The sequence below is a fragment of the Hydra vulgaris genome, chromosome 13 (assembly GCF_038396675.1).
Source record: "Hydra vulgaris chromosome 13, alternate assembly HydraT2T_AEP".
Taxonomy (NCBI): Eukaryota; Metazoa; Cnidaria; class Hydrozoa; order Anthoathecata; family Hydridae; genus Hydra; species Hydra vulgaris.
In genome coordinates, this window is record NC_088932.1 from 25,362,721 (window position 1) to 25,390,718 (window position 27,998).

Sequence of the window (27,998 nt, forward strand, 5' to 3'; positions counted from 1 at the left end):
TTCTATTTCTATTGTATTATTATTTTTTGAATGACAAAGTTAAAATCAATAATACAAGGCAAATATAATATGTGACGGTCCTAATTGGCATTTGTTTTTAAACAGAAATATATACTTATTAATACAAACCATGGTTTGTTAACGTTTATCGTTATTTATCAGTTGTTGTTTTGATTGACAAGACCTTTCATCGGTTTAAATGCAATATAGCAAAAAATCGTTCACAGAAAACGTTAGGTATGCTTTAAACTTAAACACTTTTTTCACCCGGATTTCTATAGTAACTGAATTTTTGTAAGTAATTTTTAAAGTTTTAACTTTTTAAAATTTTAGAGTATTAACTTATAAGAGCAAACACAATAAAGTTTAAAACAACAGGCTTAAACCCCGTTCATATTAACAGTTGGTCGAGTTGAATTAGATTTTACTTTTAACGCGTATTTTTAGGCGTATACTTAAACGCGTAATTTTTTATTGCAAAAAAGCTTTATAAACAACGTACAAGCAACAATAAAATAATATTGCAAGGTTATTTTGTAAATATAAAAAGTTTTGTATTAATATAAAACACCTCGCCATATAGCTTTAATGCTGTTTTATAAACTTTAAAATTTATAAATCAACATTAAATATATACCCAGTGTTTTTCCTTGAAATTACATAGTTTAAAATCCTAAAATTGCAATGGTTTAAATTTATTTTTGAATAAAAACAAAACATAGTAAAAATTTGAAAATTATTTTAAAAATACAAATTATCTTTTTGTAGTTTAAATTTAAAAAACTTTCTATTTTATCATTTAAAGGTTTGAGTTACTCTAATTGAATTTTATATATATATATATATATATATATATATATATATATATATATATATATATATATATATATATATATATATATATAAATAAATTAGTAAAAAACACTTACCTAACTTTTATCTTTTACTTTAAGTTTCACCATTGCTGGATCAACAGGAAGATCCAGTAATGGTGAAACTTGAAGTAGAAGATAAAAGTTAGATAAGTGTTTTTTACAAATTTATTTATTATCGCTCTGATCTTTAAGAATATTGAGTACTCTATTTGTAAAATACACTAACATAATTTACATATTTATATATATATATATATATATATATATATATATATATATATATATATATATATATATATGTATATAAATTATTTTCACGTGCTTTAAGTAATTAATCTGTTAATTTAAACGTCACAATCTGGCGAAACATTTTAATATCAGTTTAGACGTAATTAAAAAAAAATTCACTTCACAAAGTAAGCAAATAATTATTTATTTAATTTCAAATATATAACAAATTATATTTGTTTGATTTCGAGTGTTAATAATCTTAATACTCCATAGATTTTTTTTAAACAGTTATTATATTATTTTTATCTTAAAACAAATAAAAGTTACTTGAATAAATGGTTGCTATAAACCCAACAAGCACACAACGTTGAAACAACGTTGAAATAACGTTGATCAACGTTATTTCAACGTTGTTTCAACGTTGTGTGCTTGCTGGGAAAGAATTTAATATTTATTGATTACGCATATATATATATATATATATATATATATATATATATATATATATATATATATATATATATATATATATATATATATATATATGTACATGTATATATATATATGTATATACTAAAAAATTTCTTAGATGTAGGCAGAGAAGTTGAAGCTGCATTGTAATTTTTTTGTAGGCAGTGAAGTTGAAGCTGCATTCGACTTTATGAGTAGATAACCGAAATCAGTATAATTAGCGTAAATTTATATGCAGTAAGTAGCGGCCTCATCTGGTTAAAACGTTATTAAGTTTTTTGCGTTGTTAAAATATTATCACGCATGAATAAATCTGTGGCAATGAATAAATATATATATATATATATATATATATATATATATATATATATATATATATATATATATATATATATATATATATACATACATACATATATACCATCCCGTTACTTTTTTTTTCCACTTCGAGCACTGTTTATATATAAACATTTTTTTTGGCTTCCCATGCTTCAGTACACTTCTCAAAATAAATAAAATTAATGAACATAAATGATTAATAAAATCGGCGCCATAGGCGCTTCTGAATTTACTAGTAATATAAATTATATGATATTATATTCATTGCTTAAACTTAAATAACAAGCCTTCTCTGATGTGAGAACAAAAACTTTAAATTAGAGAAGTTTTAAAGAGTTTTTTGAGTTAATCTTCTTTTGTTTAATTTGTGGTAAAGGATAAGTGAAAACATCTCTTTGTCTGATGGACTCGACGAATTAGCAAATGGAAATTTGAGACCTATTGATGTAGTGTGAGAAGATATTTTTTACCAATAAGATCTGGGGGTTGCAGACATTCACTCACAAGTCTAGCACTGATGAACTATCAATTTTTGAACTTATGTTAATTCAATAAATTCTACTGCCTTAGTTCTGCATCCATATCCATATTGATAGTATTATCTTGATATTTAGGAATATTTAAGTTATATAATTTCTATTTCACTTTCTAATCAGCTCTTGTGGCGTTGATTTATTTTCTAATTCTAATTTTACTCATAAAATAATGCCTATTTCAGTTTTAAATCAGTTCTCTTAAAATTTATTTCAGTTCAGTTCTTATGATTTCAACAATTCTATTTCTAATTTCAGCTCCTAATTCAGTTAATACCCAGTAAGCACATGAACGTTTTTTAAACGTTTTTTTAACTAATAAAAAAAACGTTTTTTAAACGTTCGGAACGGCAATACCTAAAATACGTTTTTTAAAAAACGTTCTCAAAAAACCCAAAATTAAACGTTAAAAAACGTCTTTTGAACGTTAAAAAGGTTTTCTCAGAAAAAAATTAAAATGATTAATAAACAATTAATTTAATAAACTTTGACTTTTTTTGAACTTTTAATAATATTATTATTTAATAACAAAAGTTTCTTTATTGTTTGAAATAATCTGTTGGGTAAAGAAATGAAAAAGATAAAAAGGTTACTAACGTGTTATTTTCTTGCAAATTAAAATTTACAAAATGTTAATAAAGAAAGATAATCTATAAATTTAAGGCATTTTTGCATGCGTAAACGGTGCCCGCTTCAATGCATCTGCAACTATTGCATCTACACCAGACTCAGTATAAGATTCGTGAGCCATCGATGCACAAACTAAAATAGTATATTAAATATTTATTTATTTGAACTGTAAAAATTATATCGTAAAATGTGTATATACATATATATACATACATACATATATATATATATATATATATATATATATATATATATATACATACATATATATATATATATACATACATACATATGTATATATATATATATATACATATATATGTATATACATATATATATATATACACATATATACATATATATATATATATATATACATACATACATACATACATACATATGTATATATATATATATACATATATATGTATATACATATATATATATATATATATATATATATATATATATATGTATGTATGTATGTATGTATATACATACATAAACGTACCTTTTATTAACTTGTACAGTTTGGTTTGGCGAAATGATCTCTTGCCCTTTCCACCTGCCATATTGAATTTGCTCATGAGTGAATTTGTCATGTAACTAAAAATAATATATTATAATAATCTAATAATATTTATAAAGTTATAATTAAATATCGTAATAAATAAATAAAGTTATAATTAAATATTTATTTACAAGTTATAATTAATTAATTACAACTTATAAATAAATATTTAATTATAACTTAAGTTATAGTTAAATGTTTATTTAACTAAGTAAACAAATTTACAAGCTGTTTCCCGTGCAGAAACTATACACAAACAGCACACAAACTATCCTAAGTGTAAATACACAAACTATACTTAGTCGGCACACAAACTATACTCACTCATCACACAAACTATACTTATTGTAAATAAAGTAATAAAGGTCTAGATAGTTTCCATACACCAAAAACAAAGTGAAACTGTAAACAGTTATAGCAAGTATGTTTAAATATGCTACAAATACAAATTATAAAGCATAAATTTCCAAATACAAAGAATAAATTTATAAAGAATAATTTATCATTTATTTAATACACGTCTTTTTAAAGGTTGCTGTTTTGCTGTGTTGCTCTATTTAAAGTTTGCTGTATCCCAGCAAAATAAAAAATTATAAATAATTTTTTTTACAACTTATAAATCTCTAAAAGCGCTTATAACTCTCTAAAATCTCAGTGTCAAAAAATACATGAAGGGGCACTATAGTGGTAGTAAACTACCACTATTGGATTGGAGTAAAATGGAAATAGTATTATTATTATATACCATTATGAACTTAAACATACTATTTATAGCAATGCAATTTTAATTTACGAACCTCTTCATCATAGCTATCACAAGCTTCTGACAGCTCTTACCGCCAATATTTTGAAGTCTTCGTTTCTGATAGAAGGAAATTAATGGAAAAATGGTTAATACCTAGTTTAGTAGCAACAATTATTTATTGTAAAGAAAATATTTTAATAATAATAAATTATATCAATCAGTATTTAGTAACTAAAACCATACTGCAGAGTTAAAAGAAGAAACATTATCAAGTGTGGAATCAAACTTATCAAACTCTGTTAAGTTATCCATTTCAGTTGTAATTTCTATTTCTCCTTCATTTACAAAGCATTTTCCGCATCCATTAGTTTTAATGTCTGTTAACAGATGCAACACACGATATTGAAAGTCTAAACAAATTTGTTTGTTTTTTTATTAAATTTAACGTTTATAAGACTTAATAGAACTACGTAAATAAATAAATTTAAAATATGTTAATTAAGTAATCTTACTTGCCTAACCTTAAATATGAGAAATACTAATAGACAGTAAAAAAAATTATTATGGCAAGTCTAATTAATAGGATTGCCGCAAACTATTTTACCATTTATTAGCATTTCTCCGGTTTAGGGTTAGATAAGTAAGAACGTTTCATAGTTTTAAAAACTATGAAATACTGGATTTCATCCAGGTGATTTAGATAAAATTCTTTTTGTATTACCTCAATGGTTCTAATGACAGCTTTTTGGGAAAACTAATGTAAACTCATTATTGCATTTTAAAAAAAACATAACATTATTGTTCTTAATTCAAGACTTACTTGCTTGAGATAATGGAAATGCATTATATTTATTTGTTTTATTCAGAAGAGGTGACAAAGATTGTTGTGTCGTAAAATGAATATCTTGGTCATTACAGTCACTATCATCCTCATTTACTGTTTGACCTACAGAAGATAAGCATAGAGAATATTTCAATTTACTTGGCAAAAAATTTATCATTTTACAGATTATTTTACAGAACAATAATTTTATAAGTTAAAAAAGCTTAATTAAGACTTAAAATCTTAAAATCAAATTTTAAAATTAAGACACTTACTTTTTTGAGACAAACCATCATACTTATTCGTTTGAGACATTTCACCCGTGCTGTCAAAACCATTGTGTTCAACTTTTTTTTTTAGAGTGGAGAAAGGTAAACTTTGAGAATGCTGTTCCTTTTTCTCAAATCCAAATGATTTTTTTGGCATAAAAGGCAGCGCGGCTGAAATTATTAATAAGTAAAAAACTAACAACTGCCTCCTTACAAAAATATCAACAAGTATGACTATAATTGTACTATAAATTTCAAATTGGTCTATTTTGATCAAATTTTAAAATAAGACACTTACTTTCTTGAGACAAACAATCATATTTATTCTTTTGAGACATTTCACTCCTGCTGTCAAAATCATTGTGTTCAGCTTTTCTTTTTAGAGTTGAAGAAGAAAAAGTCTGAGAATGCTGCTCCTTTTTCTCAAATCCAAACGATTTTTTTGGCATAAAAGGCAGCGCGGCTGAAAATATTAATAAGTAAAAAAGCTAACAACTGCTTCCTTACAAAAAATATCAACAAGTATGACTATAATTGAACTATAAATTTCAACCTGGTTTTGATTTTGAAACAGGAGTCAACTTGTCAACTATCAATTCTGTTGCTGATGTCTCTGTGTCAGTATAGGCATATGCCTGGCATAGTTCCTCATCATCTAATATAAAAAAATTACTAATTCTGGTTTTTCATAAAAATAAATTTTGTGTAAATAATATATTCAAGTACCTAAAAGTTAAATACAAATTTAATTATTAATAATGGAGATATTGCCTATGTAGTAAAATTTCAAAGCTCAGAGAATAATCAAATTTGCAAACTGTAAACTTGTAAAGATAAAATAATAATGAGTAAACTTACCATCCGATAACTTCACTTTTATTAATGTAAAAACTTTCCAATCTGATTTTGGTACTTCTTGCTTTTTGTATGATTTAATAACATGCAACATTTTTTTAGGCCACCATAGAATTTTTTTTTTCTCATCCACCCAGACAGTTGGCACAACACCTTCCACTTCTTCATTATCCTCTAGCCAAACAGCTTTAGTCCATGACATCATAAATTAATCTACTTAATAATTCAATATAATGCAATATACGAACAATTTATAAATAAATCAACATACTTTGAGTTTTTAAATGCATAATTTATTAATAATTCTAAATTATATTCTAGTTGTAAAATTTTGATAGCTTTATATTGCACAATAGAATATATGTTCTAGTTATGGGTTTAAACTGATCCTATATATTAGGCAACTTACACGTAAGTAAGTACAGAAAATAGCAACCTAGGTAATACTTAGTTTGTAAAAAACTTGCTTTAATTCACCATTTAATTAAAAAAATAGCAATTTGGAAAACCATTCCACACAAGTATGGAATTATTTGTGCTAAACATAAAACAAAACAAACAAATATATATATATATATATATATATACATATACATACATACATACATACATATATATATATACAAATATATATATATATATATATATATATATATATATATATATATATATATATATATATATATACATTTTTCGGACAGCAATTACAAGAATTGAATTAAAATAAGAAAATGTTCTATTAATTAAGATCTTTCTATAGAATGCAGCAGTGGAAACAATGAATATCCTCTTTCTTCAGGTAAACATACACACTTTCTGATGAACTCGGATTTGTTCAGCTGTTTACTTCGACCTTTCTGGGCATTCACAGTTCTTAAAAGGAATATATTAAATGTTTTTGACTCAACAGGGTTGACAAAAACATTATCTAAATAGCACTGACTAAAAACATCACACTTATAACTGTCATTTGTAAGTTTTTGCAATACAAAAGCTATTGATCCATCTTTTAGATAAAAACACCTGTCTTTCTTGTTGGCAGAAACCTTAGTGTATAAAGTTTTATGAGTCAGTTTTGTAAAACAAAGACCATATTCTGTTTCTCTCTTGGCAACTTGATTAATAGGATTCTTAGACTGCCTTACAAAACGCTTTAAACGCTGTAAATGATTTTCAAACGGGAAGCATGAGATATCATTCAACGAACAGTTAAAATTCTCAACATCATCACAAATGTGTAGGAGATTATGCATATTATAAACAGTGAAAGTATTACCATAAAATATTTTGCTATTTTGTACAAAATATACTAGCAAACCTCTAGCATAATTTAAATGCATATTTCTTTTTTCTTCGTCCGAATTAAGTAGAATACTAATTGCAATACTCAGCGAAAGAAAATGGATATAGGCATTTTCTGATATAATATTTTGCAACACAACAGGTCCTAAATAAAGCAAAAATTGACGGAATTCAGTGGCTTTCCACCTGTCTAATTCGTTTAACAATCTTGGTTGTCTTGAAAACTCGGAGGGTAAACATCCATTAAGTTTAATCAAATTATTTGTCATTTCTGTTCTTTGAAAATGAGAAAGCTTACCAGAAGGACCTTTTTTCATATAGTTAAGAATCCTCCGAACAACACCTAAACATACCAAGTGCATATAATCTAATATGAAAGATTTTATGCATGGTATACCAATAGTTAACAAAGGAGTGATGCCTTGTTGATGAGAATCATAGCCATTATCTCTAAAAACTGTTTCAGTTCTAGCTGGAAAGAGGTCATTCTCATTAAAAACAACACGACCATTATAAGACCCAATAATAAGGCATCTCTCACAGGAGCTATATCCACAATGTCTAATAATGCGCTTTAAAAAACACCTAGCAGGAGTATCACAAATAAAACTGAGAATTTCTACAGCTCTTTTTTGATTATCTATAATAATACCATTTTTGCTTAATTCTCTGTATTCTTTAATAAAATCATCCAAGTAGTCATCCAAAGAATCAGGTTTCCCTGTTCCACAAAAAATTGCAACTGTAAATATATCATGACCATCAAAAGAACAAAGGATTGGCCATAACTGAGTACTGGATGATTTGAAAAGAGGAATTCCATCTATATTAACAGATAAACGTATAGTCTTTGTATTTTTTGTTTCAGGTGTTCCATTGAATACTTTCAAAATACCATCAAGCAATCCAAAGTAAACATACTCACCACCACATTTTTTATAGGTAGAGACTATCCTAGGTGTTTTAATCAGTGTGCGGACATCCTTCGGCACATTTAACCCTGACTTTTGTAAGATTATTAATAATTCATTAACAGAAGAATGAGACCATTGGTTTTTAACAGCACAAGACGCCAATTCTTTGCAGAGATCAAACTCTTCAACAGTCTCCTCGATATCATCTATATCTGAATAACTTTCTATGGTATCATCAGAACTAAAAGAAAAAACATCACCTTCAAAGTTATCTGTATCACTTAATACAGTATCAGATTTTATTACTTCTATGTGTGGGTCTTCAAAGTTAGTATGATCGTCATTATTTTCAACTACATCAACATTCTGTGCAATAGAAGATAAAACTTGTCTATTTATTCGTTTCCATACATTGATATAATTTTTAGACATCTAAAATAAACTATAACAAAAGTGAATATGATTAATAAAGTTTTTATGATGTAGTTAATTAGATTATTAAACTTTAGTAATCAAGTTGATTATTAACTAAACTTAATTACTTAAGATACTAGATAGAGTTTTTATTTCTACTAGATTATCAAGTAGAATTACAAACTCAACCTAGTTTCAATGAATTTATTAATCAATCAATATATTTTGGAAAATGATATTACATCCATGGTCATTTAAAAATAGTTGAAAAAGTAATGTTAAGTAAATGCCATTTCGTTGACATAAATATTATTTTCAACACAAATAATAATAATATAACCTGAATAAATTAACAGGGCAATAATAATAAAAAAAAATATAATTATATAATATTAAATCAATATTATTTAAAACAAAAATTATATATATATAAATATATATATATATATATATATATATATATATATATATATATATATATATATATATATTGTAATTTTTACATCTATTTTTCTACACTTGTGTGGTTTAGATGGTTCTTCATAATGACATATAAATGTCATTATAAAAGAGTTGAAGCAATATTTTACAACCGGATGCCCTTCCTGACGTTAACATGAAGCAGGGTGTACTGGATTACATGTCACCAGTAGCAAGATAACCTGACTTGACATAAGGATAACCTGACCTGACGGAATATATATATATATATATATATATATATATATATATATATATATATATATATATATATATATATATATATAAATATATATATATATATATATGAAAAGTCACAAACAGTTAGATGAAGAATGTAACAACCTATCATGAAATAAAAACAATAACCGCAAAAAAATTAAAGGATCTTTATTACATATAACAATGACAGTACTATAATCATAATAAACAATATATTGAGTACTATATTGTAAAATAAAACATTAAATAAAAACAGTTCACTCAAAATAAACTCGAAAAAATTAAACAGTTTTTATTACTAAACATAAAAAAAAGTTAACATAAAATACATCATTGATGTAGACATATGACATATAACAGACATGTCTTTATATTGCTGTTATTATATTTTGTTTGTTTTAGGCAACTCTCCTTTGATGTCATCAAAGGAGAGTCGCCTGAAACAAATAAAATATAATAACAGCAATATATATGACATATGTCTGTTTACATGTAAACAGACATATGTCTTTATATTGTTGTTATTATATATTTTTTGTTTTAGGCAAGTCTCCTTAGTATACAAATATTTGTAAACGAATATAACATACGTAATACGTAATATGTTTTTGTATGTAACATATGTACAACAAACAAATATTATAATCGAAAAAGAAATAGATAATAATGATAATAACAAAAATGACTACAACAATACCTAGAACACACGTTTTTTTCAACTATGAAACCCGTTTATAAGAAACTAGTACTAGAAGCCTCACAATTTTATTAGAAAATTTTAGTGTTAAACAGCTTTAAGGTAAACAGCTTCAAACTAAAAATACTCCAATATAACAAAAAACTTAATTTTAGAAATATAAGAAAATTATACAAACTGTTGGTTGAATAAAAGATGCGATATTAAATTCATATAATTTTAACTTTAGAAAATCTAATCGAAGTTCACGCCATCACGCATCATTTGCTTAAAAGGTACTTAATTTTTTAGATATTAAAATTTGCTTAAAAGGTACTTAAATTTTTAGATATTACCGTATACGGCAATATCTAAAAAATTAAGTACCTTTTAAGCAAATCATTTTTTTTCATGTAAAAAAAAACAGTTTTACAGATATCTATAGATATCTGTAAAACTGTTTTTTTTTACATGAAAAAAAAAAAGATTAAAAAAAGTTTATGTCTTGCTGGGAAATTCCGTATGTTAATATAAAAAAAAAAAACGCTTAAAAAACGTTTAAAACATCAATTAAAAAAAACGTTCAAAAAAAACGTTTAAAAAACGTTTGTATTGGTTCTTTAAACGTCCGACCGAAATCGAACGGAATTAAAACGTTTTAAAAACGTCTTGTGCTTACTGGGTATTTCACTTCTATCAAGTTTTTTTGGAAATTTTTAACAGGATGTTTAACGAAGATGCTGTGAGACCCTTCTTTGTTCAACCATTGAGACAAATTGTTACTTTGCGTGCACATGCACAAATTAACAATTCTTTCAGTATCCGCTTGTTTAGCAGACCCTGCAATATAAAATATTAAAGTTAAAATTATAGCATTTAGTGTTACTATAATTGTAGGTAAATATGTGAATTAAATATGTAACTTTTGTTAAACACAGTTAATGTAAATTTGTTGGAATTTATCATAACCTTGCTTTAAATTTAGGTGTTATTCCATAAATTTTGGTTTTTTTTCCGTTAATCATGGTTAATCTAAAATAATTTATAATAACCGTGAAATAACAACTTAAAGGTTATTTTTGGTTACTAATATTGGATATTGGTAATAATGGTTATATAACTTTGGTTGCTAATATTGGCTACATTTAATAGTAAGTTGTTTCGCATTATTTCTTTTATTTTGGGTTTTTAGGATTACTTCGTTATTTTGACGCACCGATAATACTATATTTATTTTAGGCAATCCACTACACTATATAAAATTTAAATTCGGCTAACCCTAAAATATCACGAATTTGGCTACTGGAAATTTAAGTTAAGCATTATTGAATTTACTGAAATATTGTATTGAAAATACAATATTTTACAAATATAGTTGTTAATTACCTGGCAATAGAAATTTTGGGTCAAACGTTTTTATCATCTCTCGAAATGACGGCTTATCTAGCAATGGGTAGCTGGTATTGACAATCATTTCAATCACGCTATCCTGAAGCAGTGATTGACCACTTGGTTATTCGACGTTCAAAGCACTCTGTTATTTTCTGGATCTTTGTTTTTCCACTATTTCGGTAAGGTGTAGAATCATTATCATCAATTTATGCTTTAAAAATTGTTTTATTGCATCTTGTTTTTTTTTTTATTCAATTCAAGTTTTGTGTGTCTCTATATGTATTCTTTGAATATGCGTGACCAAGTTACTTGAAAATTTTCCGGCAAGATTTGTGCCACACGTACCCTCATTATTCTTATACTAAGTATGTGTCGGTTTTTTCATCATAAATAAAAAATTTCCATGCATAACTTTCACGTTTCCTACCAGTCAACAACCTTGACAAACTCATTTTTTTTATTGATTGATTTTCAACTTTTTAGTATCTTGAAATATTTATATTTTTAAAATATTACGTTTTGGTTTACGTTCTAGTTGCATCACTGTTTCTTGTTTTAAGTGTTTCTTTTAATAAGTTCTTGTTTTGCATCAGTCTTTCTAAAGTTTTCCATATATATATACATATATATGTTGCACAGAAGCTGTAGGTTCTAGACTACAGAGACTCACTCTACCATGTCCCATAATCAAGAATTATTTATTTTCCGAACCGATTTCCATTTGGGCACAATTTGCCAACATAATAAATAGTTTTTGGTTACGGCAACATTTGATTTTGGATTTTTAAATACTTTTTTAGTTTTTTGTCTTTTCATATTTAATATCCAGCCAGCACAAACACGTCTTTTTAGCATTTAAAATGTTAACACCTTTTAGACGTTTTTTTGTTTAATTGAATAAAGTTTAATTGAGCAGAGTAAAATCACAAGTGTCATAATTCTCAATTATTAACGAAGGTACGTCATTATGGAATCAATTAAAAAATAACAATATAAAAGATTTGAAAAGCGCTTCGTCTTTTATACGACAAATGAAATTGCATCTCCTAAACTTCTGATATATATGCGAGTATGTTTATATATGTGTGTGTAAGTATGTTTGTATATGTGTTTGTGTATGTGTACATATGAGGATGTATATATGAGTTTTTATTCCTCACCTAGTATTTTTCAGAAAAAATATTTTATTGCAAATTTACTAAAGTCATGTGGATTTTAAATGTTATTAAATGTTATTGTAAATTATGTTATTGAGTTATATTCTTCACGTTGTATTTTTCAGAAAAAATATTTTATTGTAAATTTACTAAAGCCATGTGGGCTTTAAATGTTATTGTAAAGGGGCTCTATGAAAAGATTGTGGTGACACCAGTCATCCGTATCTTCTTTGAGCCCCTGTCTGTTTTATATTTCTTTGTGTAACGTAAAAGTTTCATTGTAATTTTATTATTTTATTTTTATATAAACAGCGAAAAAAAAAAAAAAAAAAGACGTCTAAACTCACATAACAATAAGACATCTAATAGTATTCATCTTTGAGACGACAAATATGAGCTTTTATTCGTCGTCTCAAAGATGAATACTATTAGATGTTAACATTTTAGATGTTAAAATGACGTCTAAAAGACGTGTTTGTGCTGGCTGGGTACCATTACCTACTAAAAAAAAGAATACAACGATAACAACAAATCTAAAAACATTTATATAAATAAAATAAACTATATAAATAAATAAAAAAATTCAAAAAATATTTTCTATTTATTTTTGTTTTTTTATCTTTAATACAACAATTTTTCATTTAAGTATAATTAAGTAAATGTAAATAAAATTTTGATTTTGTTAACAACCTTAATTTAACTTTTTTCACACATTTCATAAGTCAAATTTTCTCACATTAATTTATTAATCATATGACATGATTAATAACTAAATGTGAGAAAATAATATTTTTAAATCTTAGATAAAATATTTTAATTAAATACTCTTATTGCAATTTTTGGCGAAACAATACTATTCATTTGTCATGGCTATTAAGTGGATTATATACCCGGCCAGTAAATGGTGTATCAGGAAAAGTTTAATTCAGATCAGTTAAAACATTGTCTGTGAGGCATTAGTTAAATACTTTGATTTCAAAGCACACAAAGTAGATTACCAATTTATTTTTCTCTGAAAGAACTGTCACAAATACTTGCAACGCTACGCTTTAAAAAAGTACCATAAAGTTTGAGTTTAGGAAAACAAAACTTCTTACTTTTATTTTGGATGATTTTCACAAACTGTTTTACTGATTAAAAGTTTTTAGAACTTTCCCAAAATCGCCTTATTTACACAGTTTTTTTTGAAGACATCGAGTTTAAATATAAATGTAACACAGTTAGTGCCACTGAGGAGAAAAGCTTAAAGATTGGCCAGTAATTGCTAAAAGCAATCGGTCAAATTACCCTATGTATATAATGTGCGAAAAAAGTTTTATTAACTATAAAACATTAAATCTTGGGAAAGATTCTTTGTGGTGGCTTTTTTGGGAATCTTTATATAAAAAATGGCAAAAAGTGGTAAAGGATGTGTTTCTACTACAAAGTTAGATTTAGTGCGAGATAGATGTCGCATTTCGTTATTGGATTGAGAATAGGCATGTTTATTTTTTGTTGTCAGATTATAAAAACCACTAGCATATTATGCTGCTATGTTAAAATGTTTTCTCGTCCATCTTTACACCATATATCATAAAGGTAAAAGCACTTGTATAAAAGGAAACTCTGGCCTTTTGCTGATCCATAAATAAGGACATTATACATTGACTGTGATGTCTTCCGAACAAAAATTTTAGAATCTGTTCGTAAACCAGTATTAAAAAAATAAATTAAAGATATACTGAAGTCTATAAAATAAACTATTTTCATCTAACATTTTCTATTATAACTTAAAAAAAGCTTTCAATGTTTTAAGAAATAAATCAGTAGCTCAGAGATAGAGTCAGAGGCGATTCTACGAATAAAAAGTATCGAATGGTTTATAAAAAAAAATAAAATTAAAAAAAAAAGATCCTCAAAACGAAAATTTATCCGACTGAATTTAGTCAAATATATATTCATTAATAAATTTCATAATTGCTTCTTAAAATCGGGTATATTCAAAACCGACATAACTGATCATTACCCAATATTCTTAATTACAGATAGTATAACCCTTAACCGTTCTGTCTCCATATCAACAATCTATATTATACTTTCGAAATCTTTTATATGAAAAAACTGATTGGAATCTTATATTACAATCTCAAGATGCAAATAATGCGTATGAATTATTTTTGGCACATATTTGTAAACGCTATAATTTGGCATTTCCAGTTAAAAAAAAAAAAAAAAACTCTATTTCATTTTAAAACCCTTGGATGACCGAAGGTTTGTAAAAATCATCAAAGAGAAAACGAAAACTTTATGAAAAGTATTTAAAACATAAAAAATGTAAAAATGAATTAGAAAAAACATGTTTGAAAAAACAAAGAAACACGCAAAAAAAAATTATTATGCAAGGTTGTTTGAAAAAACACGTAAAAAAACACAAAAAACATGGAATGTGATTAAGCTGATAATCGGTAAAAATAAATGTCCAAAAAATAATTTGCCGCAAAAACTCTTAGTTGACGGGGAAATGGTTTATAATAAAGAAGCCATAATTTAAAAGCTCAACAAATTTTTTCTTGATATTGGCCCAATATTAGCTGATAAAATTCCTAAAAACACCTCAAACTTTGAATCTTATATGAAATCAACCAATACATCTATAAAAGAAGTAAAATTACACATAAGTGAGTTGCGAAATCAACTGTCTAAAAAATAATAAATGCGCTGACATATATAAAATTAGCGTGAATGTTGTTAAAGCAGTGTTTGATATTATTGAACCGTCACTGTTTTTACATTTTAAACCTTTCGCTAAAATCCGGAATTATACCAGAGAAATTAAAAATTGCTAAGATCATTACTATTTTTAAAATTTTTTTGCGGCCGTGGCGCAGTGGTTAGAACGTTTGCTTTATATGCAGGAGATCCAGGTTCGAAACGAGCTTTGGGCATATTTTTGCGTCATGGTAAGGAAGGAGGCGTGAACTTCCTGGTTAAATGCACTTTCGCGGTGCTCTGTGACAAGACCGTTAGGACTTCTTGGGGCACCTAAAATAAAATTAAAAAAAAAAAATTTGACAATGACACAAATACGTCTAATTATAGACCAATGTCTACCATGTTTTTCTATCTTACCATGTTTCTCAAAACTATTAGAACGAGTTATGTATGATAGACTTTATAGTTATTTAACTAAGAGCAATATAATGTATTATAAACAATTTGGATTCAAAAAAAATAATTCAGCGGATCATGCGGTAGTCGAGCTAATAAATTATATAACCCATAGGTTCAATAATGCTATACATTAGGAGTTTTTATTGATTTGTCAATAGCATTTGACGCTGTTAACCACGGTATTCTTATAAAAAAACTAGAACTGTATAGAATACTAAACAATAACTTACTATGGTTTAAAAGTTACCTGTCAAACAGAAAACATTACATAATATATACAGCAAATGAAACAGAAAAACATATTATAACTTGTGGTGTTCCCCAGGGATCAATCTTAGGCCCGCTGTTATTTCTACTCTTTGTAAATGATTTATATTTAGTATCCAAAATTTTTAATGTTATTTTATTTGCTGATGATTCGAACTTTTTTTATTCAACCAGTAATATAATAATCTATTTAGAATATCTAACGAAGAATTATTAAAAATAAATGACTGGATTACAAATTATAAACTTTCATTAAATGTTGAGAAAACTAAATTTATCTTATTCCACAAACCTAGTAGGGGAGATAACCCTCTCTTTAAAATTATCCAATTTCGTTATGAATAAAACGTTGTTAAAAGAGAGTCAACGGTTAACTTTCTAGGAGTGATTAAAGATGAAAATATATCATGAAAATATCATATTAAATCTATTGAAAACAAAATCTCCAAAAATATATCAATGTTTTATAAAGTTAAACCATTTCTTAATATCGAGTCATTAAAAACTATATATTTTTCATTTATTCAAAGTTATCTTTCCTATTGCAATATTGCATAGTGAAGTTACAATTATGGGAAGCTAAAAAAAATCTATAGCAAACAAAAACATGCAAATTGAATTATATATGGTGAAATATATAATTCATATGATATATGATATATGGTAAAAGATATTGATATATGGTAATATAACATATGATATATGATATATACATATAATATAACATATGATATATGGTAAAAGATATTGACCATTAACAGAACTGTTAATGGTCAATATCTTTTAATGGAACTTGATGCACTCAATGTTTATAAACTTAACATATACCAAGTTATGCTACTAATGTTGAACTCAAAACATGGTTTATCTCCTAATATATTTCACTCTTACTTCACCAAAGTTACTCATAAATACCCCACAAAGTTTTTAATTAATAATTTTGTTGTTCCAAAATCTTATTTAAAACTCAGTTTATTTCCAATTCAATACCGCTCAGGAAAAAAAGGTCTATAGAATTTTTATAAACTTTTGAAACATATGGCCTACAAAAACTCTATAGAGTGGCCATTTATTATATATATACGATCTTTCTTATTGTAAATTTTTTTAAATGGCAAAGGAAATAAATAAATAAAATAATGAGAAAAAAAAAAAAAATACTCGACCAGCCGACTAAATTTGTAAAAAAACCAACTATGACTTGAAAATCACATTCTTTTTTGAGAGAGTGGAACACACTCTGTACACCCCCGTAAAATCGCATTTGGACAGAGTAGTAGTAGTTTACTAAGAACTATACTCCATCTTCTTTTAAAAGATACCCCAGTCTTTTTCTAATTTATTTTTTTTGAATGAAGTGTTTTTACTAATTAATGTTACATATAAGCATAAGTTTGATACTTTCTCTATCTTGTGGAAAAGCCTTATTAATCAAGTACATCAGGACCTCTGCTAAGAGTTTTTCCTCAGTATTAATTAAAAAAAAACGCACAACCATTTCCAATTCTGTCAATTCTTGTCATTTGATCATGGGTTCTCCTGTATAATTTCCATACGGAACTCCAGAAGATTTTGATACATTGTATACTAAGTCGTCTACCTTAACAAACAGTAAAGTAGTCATTAATTTACTGTGATCGTATTTTATTTGTCATGTGTTGATAGTCATGTAGCATTTTAATAATATGTTTCAGTAATTTTCATTCATCCAGTATAACTATTTATGAAAATATTCCAGCTTACGCTTAACGAGCTCATTATATCCTAATCTGTTCTATACCAGTTTTAAATGGGTGAAATAATTTATAACCTTAACTACATATGTCGTAAAATCACTAGTAAATTCACCATAGTTCCATCATGGTTCCATCATGGTTCCATTAATAAGTTTACATCGTAATAATGAAGTAGTATTACTGATTATCGGTAAACAAAAGTTTACAAACAAAATATTTTATGCTTTTTTAAAAATTAGATATTCCCTTTATTAACTATTCACTTAAAACAAAACAAAAATACATAAGATGGTAGAGTTATTCGAGCAACCTTTACTCGTGAATCATCGAATTTACATAATTTAACAGATCTTATGAATGGCGCGTCAGATTTACATAGTTTTTATTAAATCTAACAATCTAACAAAAATTTTTTTTTTAATTGTTTGAGAAGATATTGCCTAAAGATTGCCAAATTGCTCGACCTGGCCCTACGGGCATAGCCTAAATTATAGTGATTGCCAAATTGCTCGACCTGGCCCCACGGGCATAGCCTAAATTAAAGTGATTGCCAAATTGCTCGACCTGGCCCTACGGGCATAGCCTAAATTATAGTGATTGCCAAATTGCTCGACCTGGCCCCACGGGCATAGCCTAAATTATAGTGATTGCCAAATTGCTCGACCTGGCCCCACGGGGTAAATTAAGCAGTTGTTCGGGTTGAGCAGTAAACGAATAAATGAATATGCATTTCAAACATTTTTTCAAAATGAATTATTGCTTAAGCAATAATTCATTTCGAAAAAATGTTTGAAATTAAGCAAATGTTCTCTTGTAAAACTTAGGCCCTAGTCAATAAAGTCTTCAAATAACTGAATTTATAAGTGAACTTTCCAGTAATTTTAGAGGAACTGTTAATCAGATCAACTATTTTATCAGTTTCATCATACCTTTGTTAGTTCTCTCTTTTAAATTTCCAAAATCGCGGTCATTTGGCATTAACAAAGAAATATATATATTTCCTGTTAGGGACATAAAATATCCCCTAACAGGAAACATTGAATTTATTTTATCAAATGTTTTAGTTTCACAAAGAGCCTAATAAGGATGTGGTTTATATGTCCAACAAGGGCGTGGTTGGAGTTTTGACTGGCACAGTTGTTAGCAAAAACATATATATATATATATATATATATATATATATATATATATATATATATATATATATATATATATATTTTTTTTTTTTTTTTTATATGTATGTATATATATCCTTTTTAACATATCACCTCCTTGTACATAATATGGTATCTCATTGTGAAAGATTTAGACTTTGCTGGAGAAGAACTTGACTGTTAATTTGTCGTTTAATGGGTTAAAGCTTCGAGGTTCGACCCCGGCTCTAACCCATTAAACGACATTGCTAAGGAAGGAAGCGTGCAAAATTTTCCTTCTTTGTTTTTTTTTAGAGAAAATGTTATTATTTTGAGTTATTTTGTTAGAGGAAATATCTAAAATAAACATATAAATTTGACAAGTGTTTCAAAACGTTTTAAAGTATTTCGTATTTACTACTTTATTTATCCATTTTATGTCTAAAATATGACAAATTTATCAATTAAAAAAAATTACATGGAGTGTTCACCCATTTAGTGTCCTCAATACTAATGACTATTTGCTTTTTCTGATTACCTCTTCTATGCACCATGACTGTTCATACAATTCTATGCAACATAATTGTTTATACACTTCTATACGTCACGACTGTTCATAGACTTTTATACACCGTGACTATTCTACAATCCTATGCATCATGCGTCTTGCCTTGATCGATGTCTAACAGAAAATTGTAAGTGAGGTATTTACTATTTAAAACTATATTTCTTGACAAATTAAATAATTCTATAACGTTCATGAAAACAATGTGATTACCAAAAATTTTAACATGACTAATCAGTTGGAAACATGTCAGATTATGTTGAAACTTATTATACTAAGTTAGTATAAAGAATAATTTTAGAGCAGCCGTGGTGTTGGTGGATAGAGTTGGGGCTTCAGAGCTAGAGGTCCGTGGTTCAAAGCCAGCCCTGGCCATATATGCAACGTTAGTAAGGAAGGAGTCGTAAACTTTCTGGTTAAATGCTATTCAGCGGTGCTCTGTGATCAGACCATTAAGACTTCTTGGAGAAGACCATTAAGACTACTTGGAGCGCATTACAGCCGCTGTGCAATTGAAAATAAATTTAGAGGGAGGTAGAGGGGCAATTGAGAAATTTTTTTTTTTACAATAGCAGTATGATTGACATCCTACTGCAGCTGTATTTAAATATATAATTTTCTTGTCTTAATGCAAACACAATTCAAAAACTAAATATACTTTCCATCAGTTAGTTTATAGCATTTTTGCTAATGGAACTTAAAATAAGAAACTCGATCCCTTAACTATGATAAAAATTGAGAAACAAACAGTCTGATAATACCCGTTATCTAAAAATAGCCTGACTCGATTAAACATAACTTGTCTAAAAAAAAAGAAAAAGAATACAAAGCTTGACACACATCTTTTAGTTTGAATTGGTAACAACAACTTCAAACAGCATCTTTCATTAAAAAATTTCTCTTAGATTTTCTTGAGTATCTTACAAGCAAAAAAAGAGAGAGGACATATGTTTTATGCACCCCTCTTATTTTTGTTAATACTCGTTTGCGCAAAACTCGTTATTGAGCGTCTTTAAGGGGGTGCTTAAAATACACATCTGACGAAATATCAAGAGATGTTAAGAGTTCCAACACTTATTGTGTATTGTCTGCAGTAAAAAATAATGACGCCGAGCTGTACCTACAAAATTCTTCTGACTTTAAGCAAAAAAATTTTCTTGTTTTTAAAAACGTCTTTTACCAAAAGGTAAGATTAACTTAAAAATTTTTTGTTTTTAAATAAGTTTTTTAAAATCTATAAATACAATTAATAATTAAGAATTTATATACTCTGTTCTAACCATGAGCGAGACTAGGTTTTTTCAAACCGAGACGAGATCGAGACGAGAAGTTAGTACTTCTCGTGAGACCGAGAACGAGACGAGACGAGAAATTTAACAATTTTTGAAAACAAATTTATTAAAATCCAAGTAAAAAAAAAAAATGTAAACATGGTTTTGACAAATAGACACAAATGACATTTGTCAAATGTAAACAACTTTTTTAAATATTAATTCAGAATTTTTTTGCCAAACTTTTCCAACAAGACAATGTTTCTCTGATTAAGATGATTTGTTGAACAAATGGAAATAAAAAAAAAATAGAACAAATTTTGTTCTACTTTTTCTGGGTGTAAGTTGTGTCTGGATGATTGGACGACATTTCCACCTAAGCTAAAAACTCTCTCTGATTTAGTTGAACTTACTGGAATAGCTAAAATTTTTCTAGCTAATGAACGGAGTTCTGGCAATGTATTTGAATGCAATTTCCACCAATCTAGAATCGGAAAGTCTTTTTGGCATCAGGGAGATATTCATACTGGCATCACTGAGATATTCATACATTTCGCTCAAAATAAGATTCAGTTCAGATGTTGGCTCTTGTGTTTCAAGTCTGACGTTTAACTTGCGCTTCAGTTTTGAATTAGGGGACAAATCTGCTGAAAGGACTCTGGCAACAGGTTGGCACCTGTGAGGCTAACCATTCTTTTGTTGTTTGAAACTTTTTGAAGAGCTTCAAGTGAAGTCCCTTTAAAGCAGGATTTAAGTAGTTTGCTGCAGCACTCAATAAGTTTCCAGTGTGACAAAGAGGAAATCTTTTCTCAATGCAGCTTTTCAAGTTTTTTGCATACAAGACACCGTAGCCACTTTTTCCATCCGTCTCAATAAATTGATCAATTTTGTCATGGATTAAATAATGAGAATCGGCGACAGTGTTAATTGTTGGAATAGACTCAGCCGACCACGTTTCTGCAGCTTCTTTAAGTGGTGCAAAAATTTCTACTGCTCCTTCGATTGATTTCCACTGTGATGCACAGATGGTCTTTGAAGAAAAAATATCTTCATTTGCACATAAGCTGATAATTGCACTCTTTAGATGTAGGACAGAAGCCATGCAATCCAGTTCACTATTCCATCTTGTGTCAACAGATTGGCGTAACTGTCTAAAATTGATTCCTTGAACTTCTGATTCTGATTCAAACAACTCAGCTGCAACTGTTGACTGGTGAGTTAAAAAAGCCAAATCTTTGCATGTCTGCAACGCATCATCTATTCCAGCAGTCATTCCAAATGAGTCTCGAACTGCACATTGCAAAATATGATTGTTGCACAAGTATTGGTCAAGGCGTTTTGACAATTTGACTGCAAGTTTCATGTTTCTTGCCTGGTCGTTCACGCAGTACATTGGCAAATCAGCAGGCAAATTTAGTTCTTCTAAGAAAGAATCCAGCTTTCCTTCAATTAAGATACCTGTGTGTCTGCCTAGGAGCTGTTGGACATGGGATTTCCAGTGATGTAGCCTCTAATTTTCGTCAATAGCATGAAAAGTTCAAGAGATGTAGCTGTCCTGAGCTCAAGAAGTCTAAAGGTCAGAAGTAAATGCAGCACTTTTTAGATTTGGCGTAATCTCCGTTATTATGCTCTTCATTTCAGCTTGAACTTCTCTTGACCGAATTGAAAGCTTTCTTAAATATGTTGTTCTGTGATGAAGACTCAGTTTAGGGTTTGCAATGTCAAACAATTTCTTAAAACCACTTCCTTCGACTGCTGAAAAGGATGCCAGATCAGTGCAAAAGTAATCCAGCATTGCAGAGTCAAACTGTTTTTGAATGGAATTGTCTTTGTCATATTTGGACTTTGTTTCAAGCATTTCGACCATGGTTCGTTGTTTCTTCTTAGGAGGAGGAAGAAGAGAGTCGTCAGTTTTTTCAGAATACTCAACGTAATCTTGGCTGTGTTTTTTTTCGAGGTGACGATGAAGTCCGCTTGTGTTTCCATCTTTTGTTTTGAAAGACTTTTTGCACGCCTTGTATTCAGCACCGTAACTTGTTTTTTGAAAATATCTCCAGATTTTGTTTTTTTATATTTCTTATATTATATTTCTTTTCAATATGAACAATATGTGTCAAGTTGAATTCCACTGGTAAACTAATGAAATTAAGAGCACCATTTTATACAAAAAATTTTTGTATTTAAAATCTAATTAAAAATATTTAAAATCTAGTTAAAATTTTTTAATTAGATTTAAAAAAAAAATCTAATTAAAAAATCTAATTAAAAATCTAGTTAAAAACTTAATTTGTTTTTGTCAAAAACAAATTAAATTTTTAATTAGATTTATTAAAATCACAGAGTCAAAATTTTAAAATCACAGACTCAAAATATTAAAATCACTGAGTCAAAAAGTCAGAGTAAAAAAACAAATTATTAAGCATTTTGTAATTTATAACAATTTTTAATTTGGAAAATAATATAATATTTAAGTCTCGTTCTACTTCTCGCGAGAATATTTTATTTCTCGTTTCTCACGAGAAGTCCCATTTCTCACGAGAAACGAGAACAAGACGAGATCTCGCTCATGGTTACTCTGTTCTATAAAAAAAGTTATGCAAGCGGACTAATTAACATTTAACTAGTGGCTAATTACGTATTTAACAATACCGACAAACTATTTTTACATGCTAACAGAAAGCTTATTTTGACGTGTTAACAGAAAGTTTTTACTTAAAGGTATTGGTTAGAAAGGTATATATTGTGTTAAAACTCATTAAAATGCTAAAAAAGTAAAGTGACTTACCTCAGAGTAATGCAACATTTTTACAGTCATTAAGTTAATCGGAATGCAACTTTCTTCACTCTTCTTATTGTACCATCAACAAAACGGCTTCATTATTATTCATTTTATTATTATTATTTATAAATTTATCCAACAAAGTTTAAGAAAACATGTTCAAGTTAAGAAGATCATTTGTTTTAAGAACATCTTCATCCAAGCAGTAAGACATACTTTGACATTTAAATTCAAAAGCACATTTTAGTGTACTCTGCTTATCATGGTTTAAAAAAAGTTTATTTTATTGAGATTATTTTTGTTAAATTTTGATACAACGGTGCACATTTGCAACCAATTAAATGCCAACTGCAGATGCTGGAAAGTATAGTTTATAATATACAATTTATTTTTAAACGAATCGGATTGCTACTTTTAATAGCAAGGAATACTAATATATACTTTTTTTTTTTTTTCAATACTAATTTTTTGTTTTCTTTTTTTTGTTGAAAAGAAAAAAAGAAACTTTAATTTATTTTATAATAAACTCAAAGTATAACATTTGTGTTAACATTTTGCTATAATTTTACAGTCATAGTTTGTGTTACGCGAAATATCCAAAAATTTGATTTGACACTTTCACTTTTACAAGTCATTTAAAATATTGTTTTGAATAAACTATTTTAATTATGACTTTAATTAAACGAATTATTGATTGCAGCATGAAAAATATTTCTAAAGTTTCTTAAAAAACGTAACAATATTAAACATTGTTTACGGTTGCCGGCACTATTGATCATTCCTTGACCAATCCAACTATTGTATTGTAATTCCTTGTTATAGCTGTAGTTGAAAAACGTGTTCTATATCATTTTCTACTATAAAATGAGGTATATCTAAAATATTAAATGAATGTTGAAGCATTTCAGACCTAATCAAGTATATTCTTCCTCAAAAATATATCAGAGTATTCTCACCCTTAATCTCTATATAATCTCAATAGAATATTCTCACCCCTAAGGTCAGTCATTAAAGAAAATGAAAAAAAAAAAAAAAAGAAAGAAAAAGCTGAAGCTTTCGCAGGATTGGATATTGATGATAAACATCACCTTGAAAACATTTTTTTTAAATCTTAAAAAAAAAGTTATACCCGACGTTTCTCATGAATTTTTTATAAAATCGTTTTATACAACTATTCAAATGGTCTTGATAACAACTTTAAACTCAACAAAATCTTCAGAACTCAACAAAATTTAGTTGATTTAGAATTTGAAAATTATTACAGTATTAAAATCTTGAAAAGACTTGTCAAGTCTTCCCGGTAAGCTATAGCGACTAGCTAGGAATAGCTAATGATTTTTGAACAACTTTTTTCTTCAGATTATTGTTTCATTTTGTCTTTTATGTCTTAAATAAATCAATTTTTAGCATTCATCAGCATTCATGGATCAATATTTTTATGATAAAAATTGAACTTATTTTATTACAACGGTATGTAGCAATCGGTATTACTAGGATATCTCGTCAGCTACGTATCGTAGCAATGTAGCTAGTTTAGCAAAAAATTCTGTAGCTAGTTAACGGCTACATATTGCAGTTTTGTAGCTAACGATATTGTTACATTTCGATTACTACAAATTGTCACTTTGTCGCTAGCTACTACATAACGACATTTACTTACGATATAGCTACTACATAACGACATTTACTTACAATATAGCTACTACATAACGACATTTACTTACAATATAGCTACTACATAACGATATTTACTTACGATATAGCTACTACATAACGACATTTACTTACAATATAGCTACTGCATAACGACATTTACTTACAATATAGCTACTACATAACGACAATTACTTACAATATAGCTACTACATAACGACATTTACTTCCAATATAGCTACTGCATAACGACATTTACTTACAATATAGCTACTGCATAACGACATTTACTTACAATATGGCAACTACTTAACGACATTTACTTACAATATAGCTACTACATAATGACATTTACTTACAATATAGCTACTACTTAACGACATTTACTTACAATATAGCTACTACATAACGACAATTCTACAGCTACTGTATTACTATAACCATCAATTGTTTTAGCAGAATGTATGCATAGTATATAACATAAATATGTATATAAATACAGTTAGAAATAAATATAATAAAAATTTTTTGATAATGTATCTCTTGATATGGATTTGGGTTTTTATTTATTTGTTTGCTTTTTCGTTTAATTCTTTTTATTGTTTCATTTTTACGAATGTGTCTTCTATTCATTTATTTGTTTTTCTCAAATTATTTCTGAATTTACGATTCTATAGAAAACTTTTGTAAATTGGAGTACTTTTTCTATAGTTTTTTGTTTTTACTTTCTTGTATTATTATGAGAGCCATATGACGTAATAAACAACAATACACAAGTTGGTTAACTAAGCCACCTGCAACTATATTAAGAATAAAACATAATAAAAGGTAACAATATTGATAAGGTATAAATATAAATAAATAATATACAAAAACAATAGGCCAAATCGCTGTCTTTATTGTTGCGATTTATTGCTAGCTAGTTGCTAACTTATGTAGCTAGGGATCCTCGACGCTAAATTGCTGGTTTAATCGTAAAGGTGAGTTTCCACTCATCCGTATTTCTATGGGAACGGAAAAAGAAAGAAAAAAATAATCACGTGAGCATGCACAGTTTTCCTTGAGACAAATTAAAACTTTTATTAAGCATGCTCACGTGATTATTATTTTCTTTCCTTTTCCGTTTCCATTGAAAAACGGATGAGTGGAAACTCGGCTTAACAAATATCGCTAGTTAGTCGCAAGTCGATTTCCCACCGGCTTGTTTTTCTTAAAGCAAATACAATAAAACAAGACAAAAAAAATAATTGACTTGAAATAATTTTAAGAACATGTATCATTTGTGGTTGGAATTAAGATTATTTCAAGACGCAGATCAAATGTTTTAATGTTTAATTACTTTAATATGTGTATTCAAACGAAAATACAGCAACTTTTTGTTATTAACTTTTGAAAATTATTTGATAATAAATAAAGTTGATTTAAATTCAGCAATTATTTCATATAATAATAAACCATTATTTGACGCAAATATTTTTATTTTAGATGAAATTTTATAATGTTATTTAACTTTGTCATCGGTTTTTTGGTTGGCATACTTGCATTACTGTCTATAGTTTTAAATTTTATCTGCTTGTTTGTTATGAAAAATACTACAAGAATGCTGGAAAGACCATCCTCGTATTTTGTTATCAACTTACTAATTGCAGACATGCTACAAGCCGTTACCGTTTTGCCTTTATATACATTAAGAAACAGCAATATTAGTAATCAATTTTGGAAAGGAGTTATGTGTGATGGTTTTCGTTTTTCGAACATGGTAACATTTTATGTTTCAGCACTTGGAGTTCCGCTTATAGCTCTGGACCGTCTTATTGGAGCTGCATGCGTGTTTCAGCATCGTTTTTTTATGAAAAAAAGAATTGTTATGATTGCAATAACCACATGTTGGATATATGTTCTTACGCTCTGTATAATTCCATTTTTTTCATCTGATCCTCCAAATAAGTTTACAGATGAAATTAACAATCGCTGCATTTACAACCCTACGGATGCGTGGACATTATCCATGCTGATAATCAACTGTTTTCTCCCTTATATCTTAATATTATTGAGTTATAAGTATTTTGTAAAATTTTTAAGGAAAATGAAATCTATAAGAATTATAAAAAGCAATCAAAAAATCAGAAGTGATAGAGTAAAAAGAACCAATAAAATTGCAAAAATTTCAATATTAATATCTATTTGCTATGGTGTTTTAAATGGACCATCAGTATTTTATTACATATTAGATACAATATGTCCAGAAACATGTTTTCCAAGAGACTTCAAAAATTCGCTTTTCAAAAGATGTATTGAGTTTATAATAAAGTATTTAGCTTTTTCGAACTCTCTCGCTCCACCGTTAATCTATTGTTTTTCTCATAAGGAATTTCTTTTGCGATTACAGTCCATTACTCGTATACTTAAAAAAAGAAAAGAGCCAGTGGTTAACAACCACAATGCAGTCGAAACAATAAACAATTAGAGTTTTGTAAAAACCTTGTAACAATTAATTTTGTAAAAAACTGTTGTGTTTTAAACAAGTTCGTCGCTTCCTTAGCAA

The 27,998-nt window shown here is 27.6% G+C and overlaps 2 protein-coding genes across 7 annotated transcripts; one reads left to right on the plus strand and one right to left on the minus strand.

The window, feature by feature from the left end:
- The first annotated feature begins 5 nt into the window (after window positions 1–5).
- Window positions 6–27,998, plus strand: LOC105844578 (dopamine receptor 4). Of its 6 annotated transcripts, XM_065815198.1 has the most exons (5): window positions 17–237; window positions 10,601–10,646; window positions 11,336–11,501; window positions 11,590–11,921; window positions 26,939–27,998. In XM_065815198.1, exon 5 carries the CDS (start codon window positions 26,952–26,954, stop codon window positions 27,918–27,920), a length of 969 nt encoding a protein of 322 aa, XP_065671270.1. In that variant the 5' UTR covers window positions 17–237; window positions 10,601–10,646; window positions 11,336–11,501; window positions 11,590–11,921; window positions 26,939–26,951; the 3' UTR covers window positions 27,921–27,998. The 6 variants fall into 6 exon arrangements, 5 of the variants coding, with proteins under 5 accessions (XP_065671270.1, XP_065671269.1, XP_065671272.1 ...); XR_010642929.1 differs by lacking the exons at window positions 11,336–11,501; window positions 11,590–11,921; window positions 26,939–27,998 and adding an exon at window positions 12,700–13,183 and having other exon boundaries at window positions 6–237; XM_065815197.1 differs by lacking the exons at window positions 11,336–11,501; window positions 11,590–11,921.
- On the minus strand, window positions 3,047–6,668 carry LOC136089502 (uncharacterized). Its single transcript, XM_065815536.1, has 9 exons — window positions 6,346–6,668; window positions 6,041–6,142; window positions 5,786–5,950; window positions 5,494–5,658; window positions 5,216–5,341; window positions 4,639–4,805; window positions 4,448–4,512; window positions 3,591–3,685; window positions 3,047–3,211 (listed from the first exon to the last, which is right to left on the minus strand). Exons 1-9 carry the CDS (start codon window positions 6,545–6,547, stop codon window positions 3,108–3,110), a joined length of 1,191 nt encoding a protein of 396 aa, XP_065671608.1. The 5' UTR covers window positions 6,548–6,668; the 3' UTR covers window positions 3,047–3,107.

Excerpts from the sequence above, each read along its gene's own strand:
- LOC105844578 (XM_065815198.1), top strand. The coding sequence starts at position 26,952 with ATGTTATTTAACTTTGTCATCGGTTTTTTGGTTGGCATACTTGCATTA.
- LOC136089502 (XM_065815536.1), bottom strand. The coding sequence starts at position 6,547 with ATGATGTCATGGACTAAAGCTGTTTGGCTAGAGGATAATGAAGAAGTG. Across the intron at positions 6,143-6,345 it reads AAAAGTGAAGTTATCGGATG|ATGATGAGGAACTATGCCAG; the intron begins GTAAGTTTACTC and ends TTTTTATATTAG. Across the intron at positions 3,686-4,447 it reads GTGATAGCTATGATGAAGAG|TTACATGACAAATTCACTCA; the intron begins GTTCGTAAATTA and ends TATTATTTTTAG.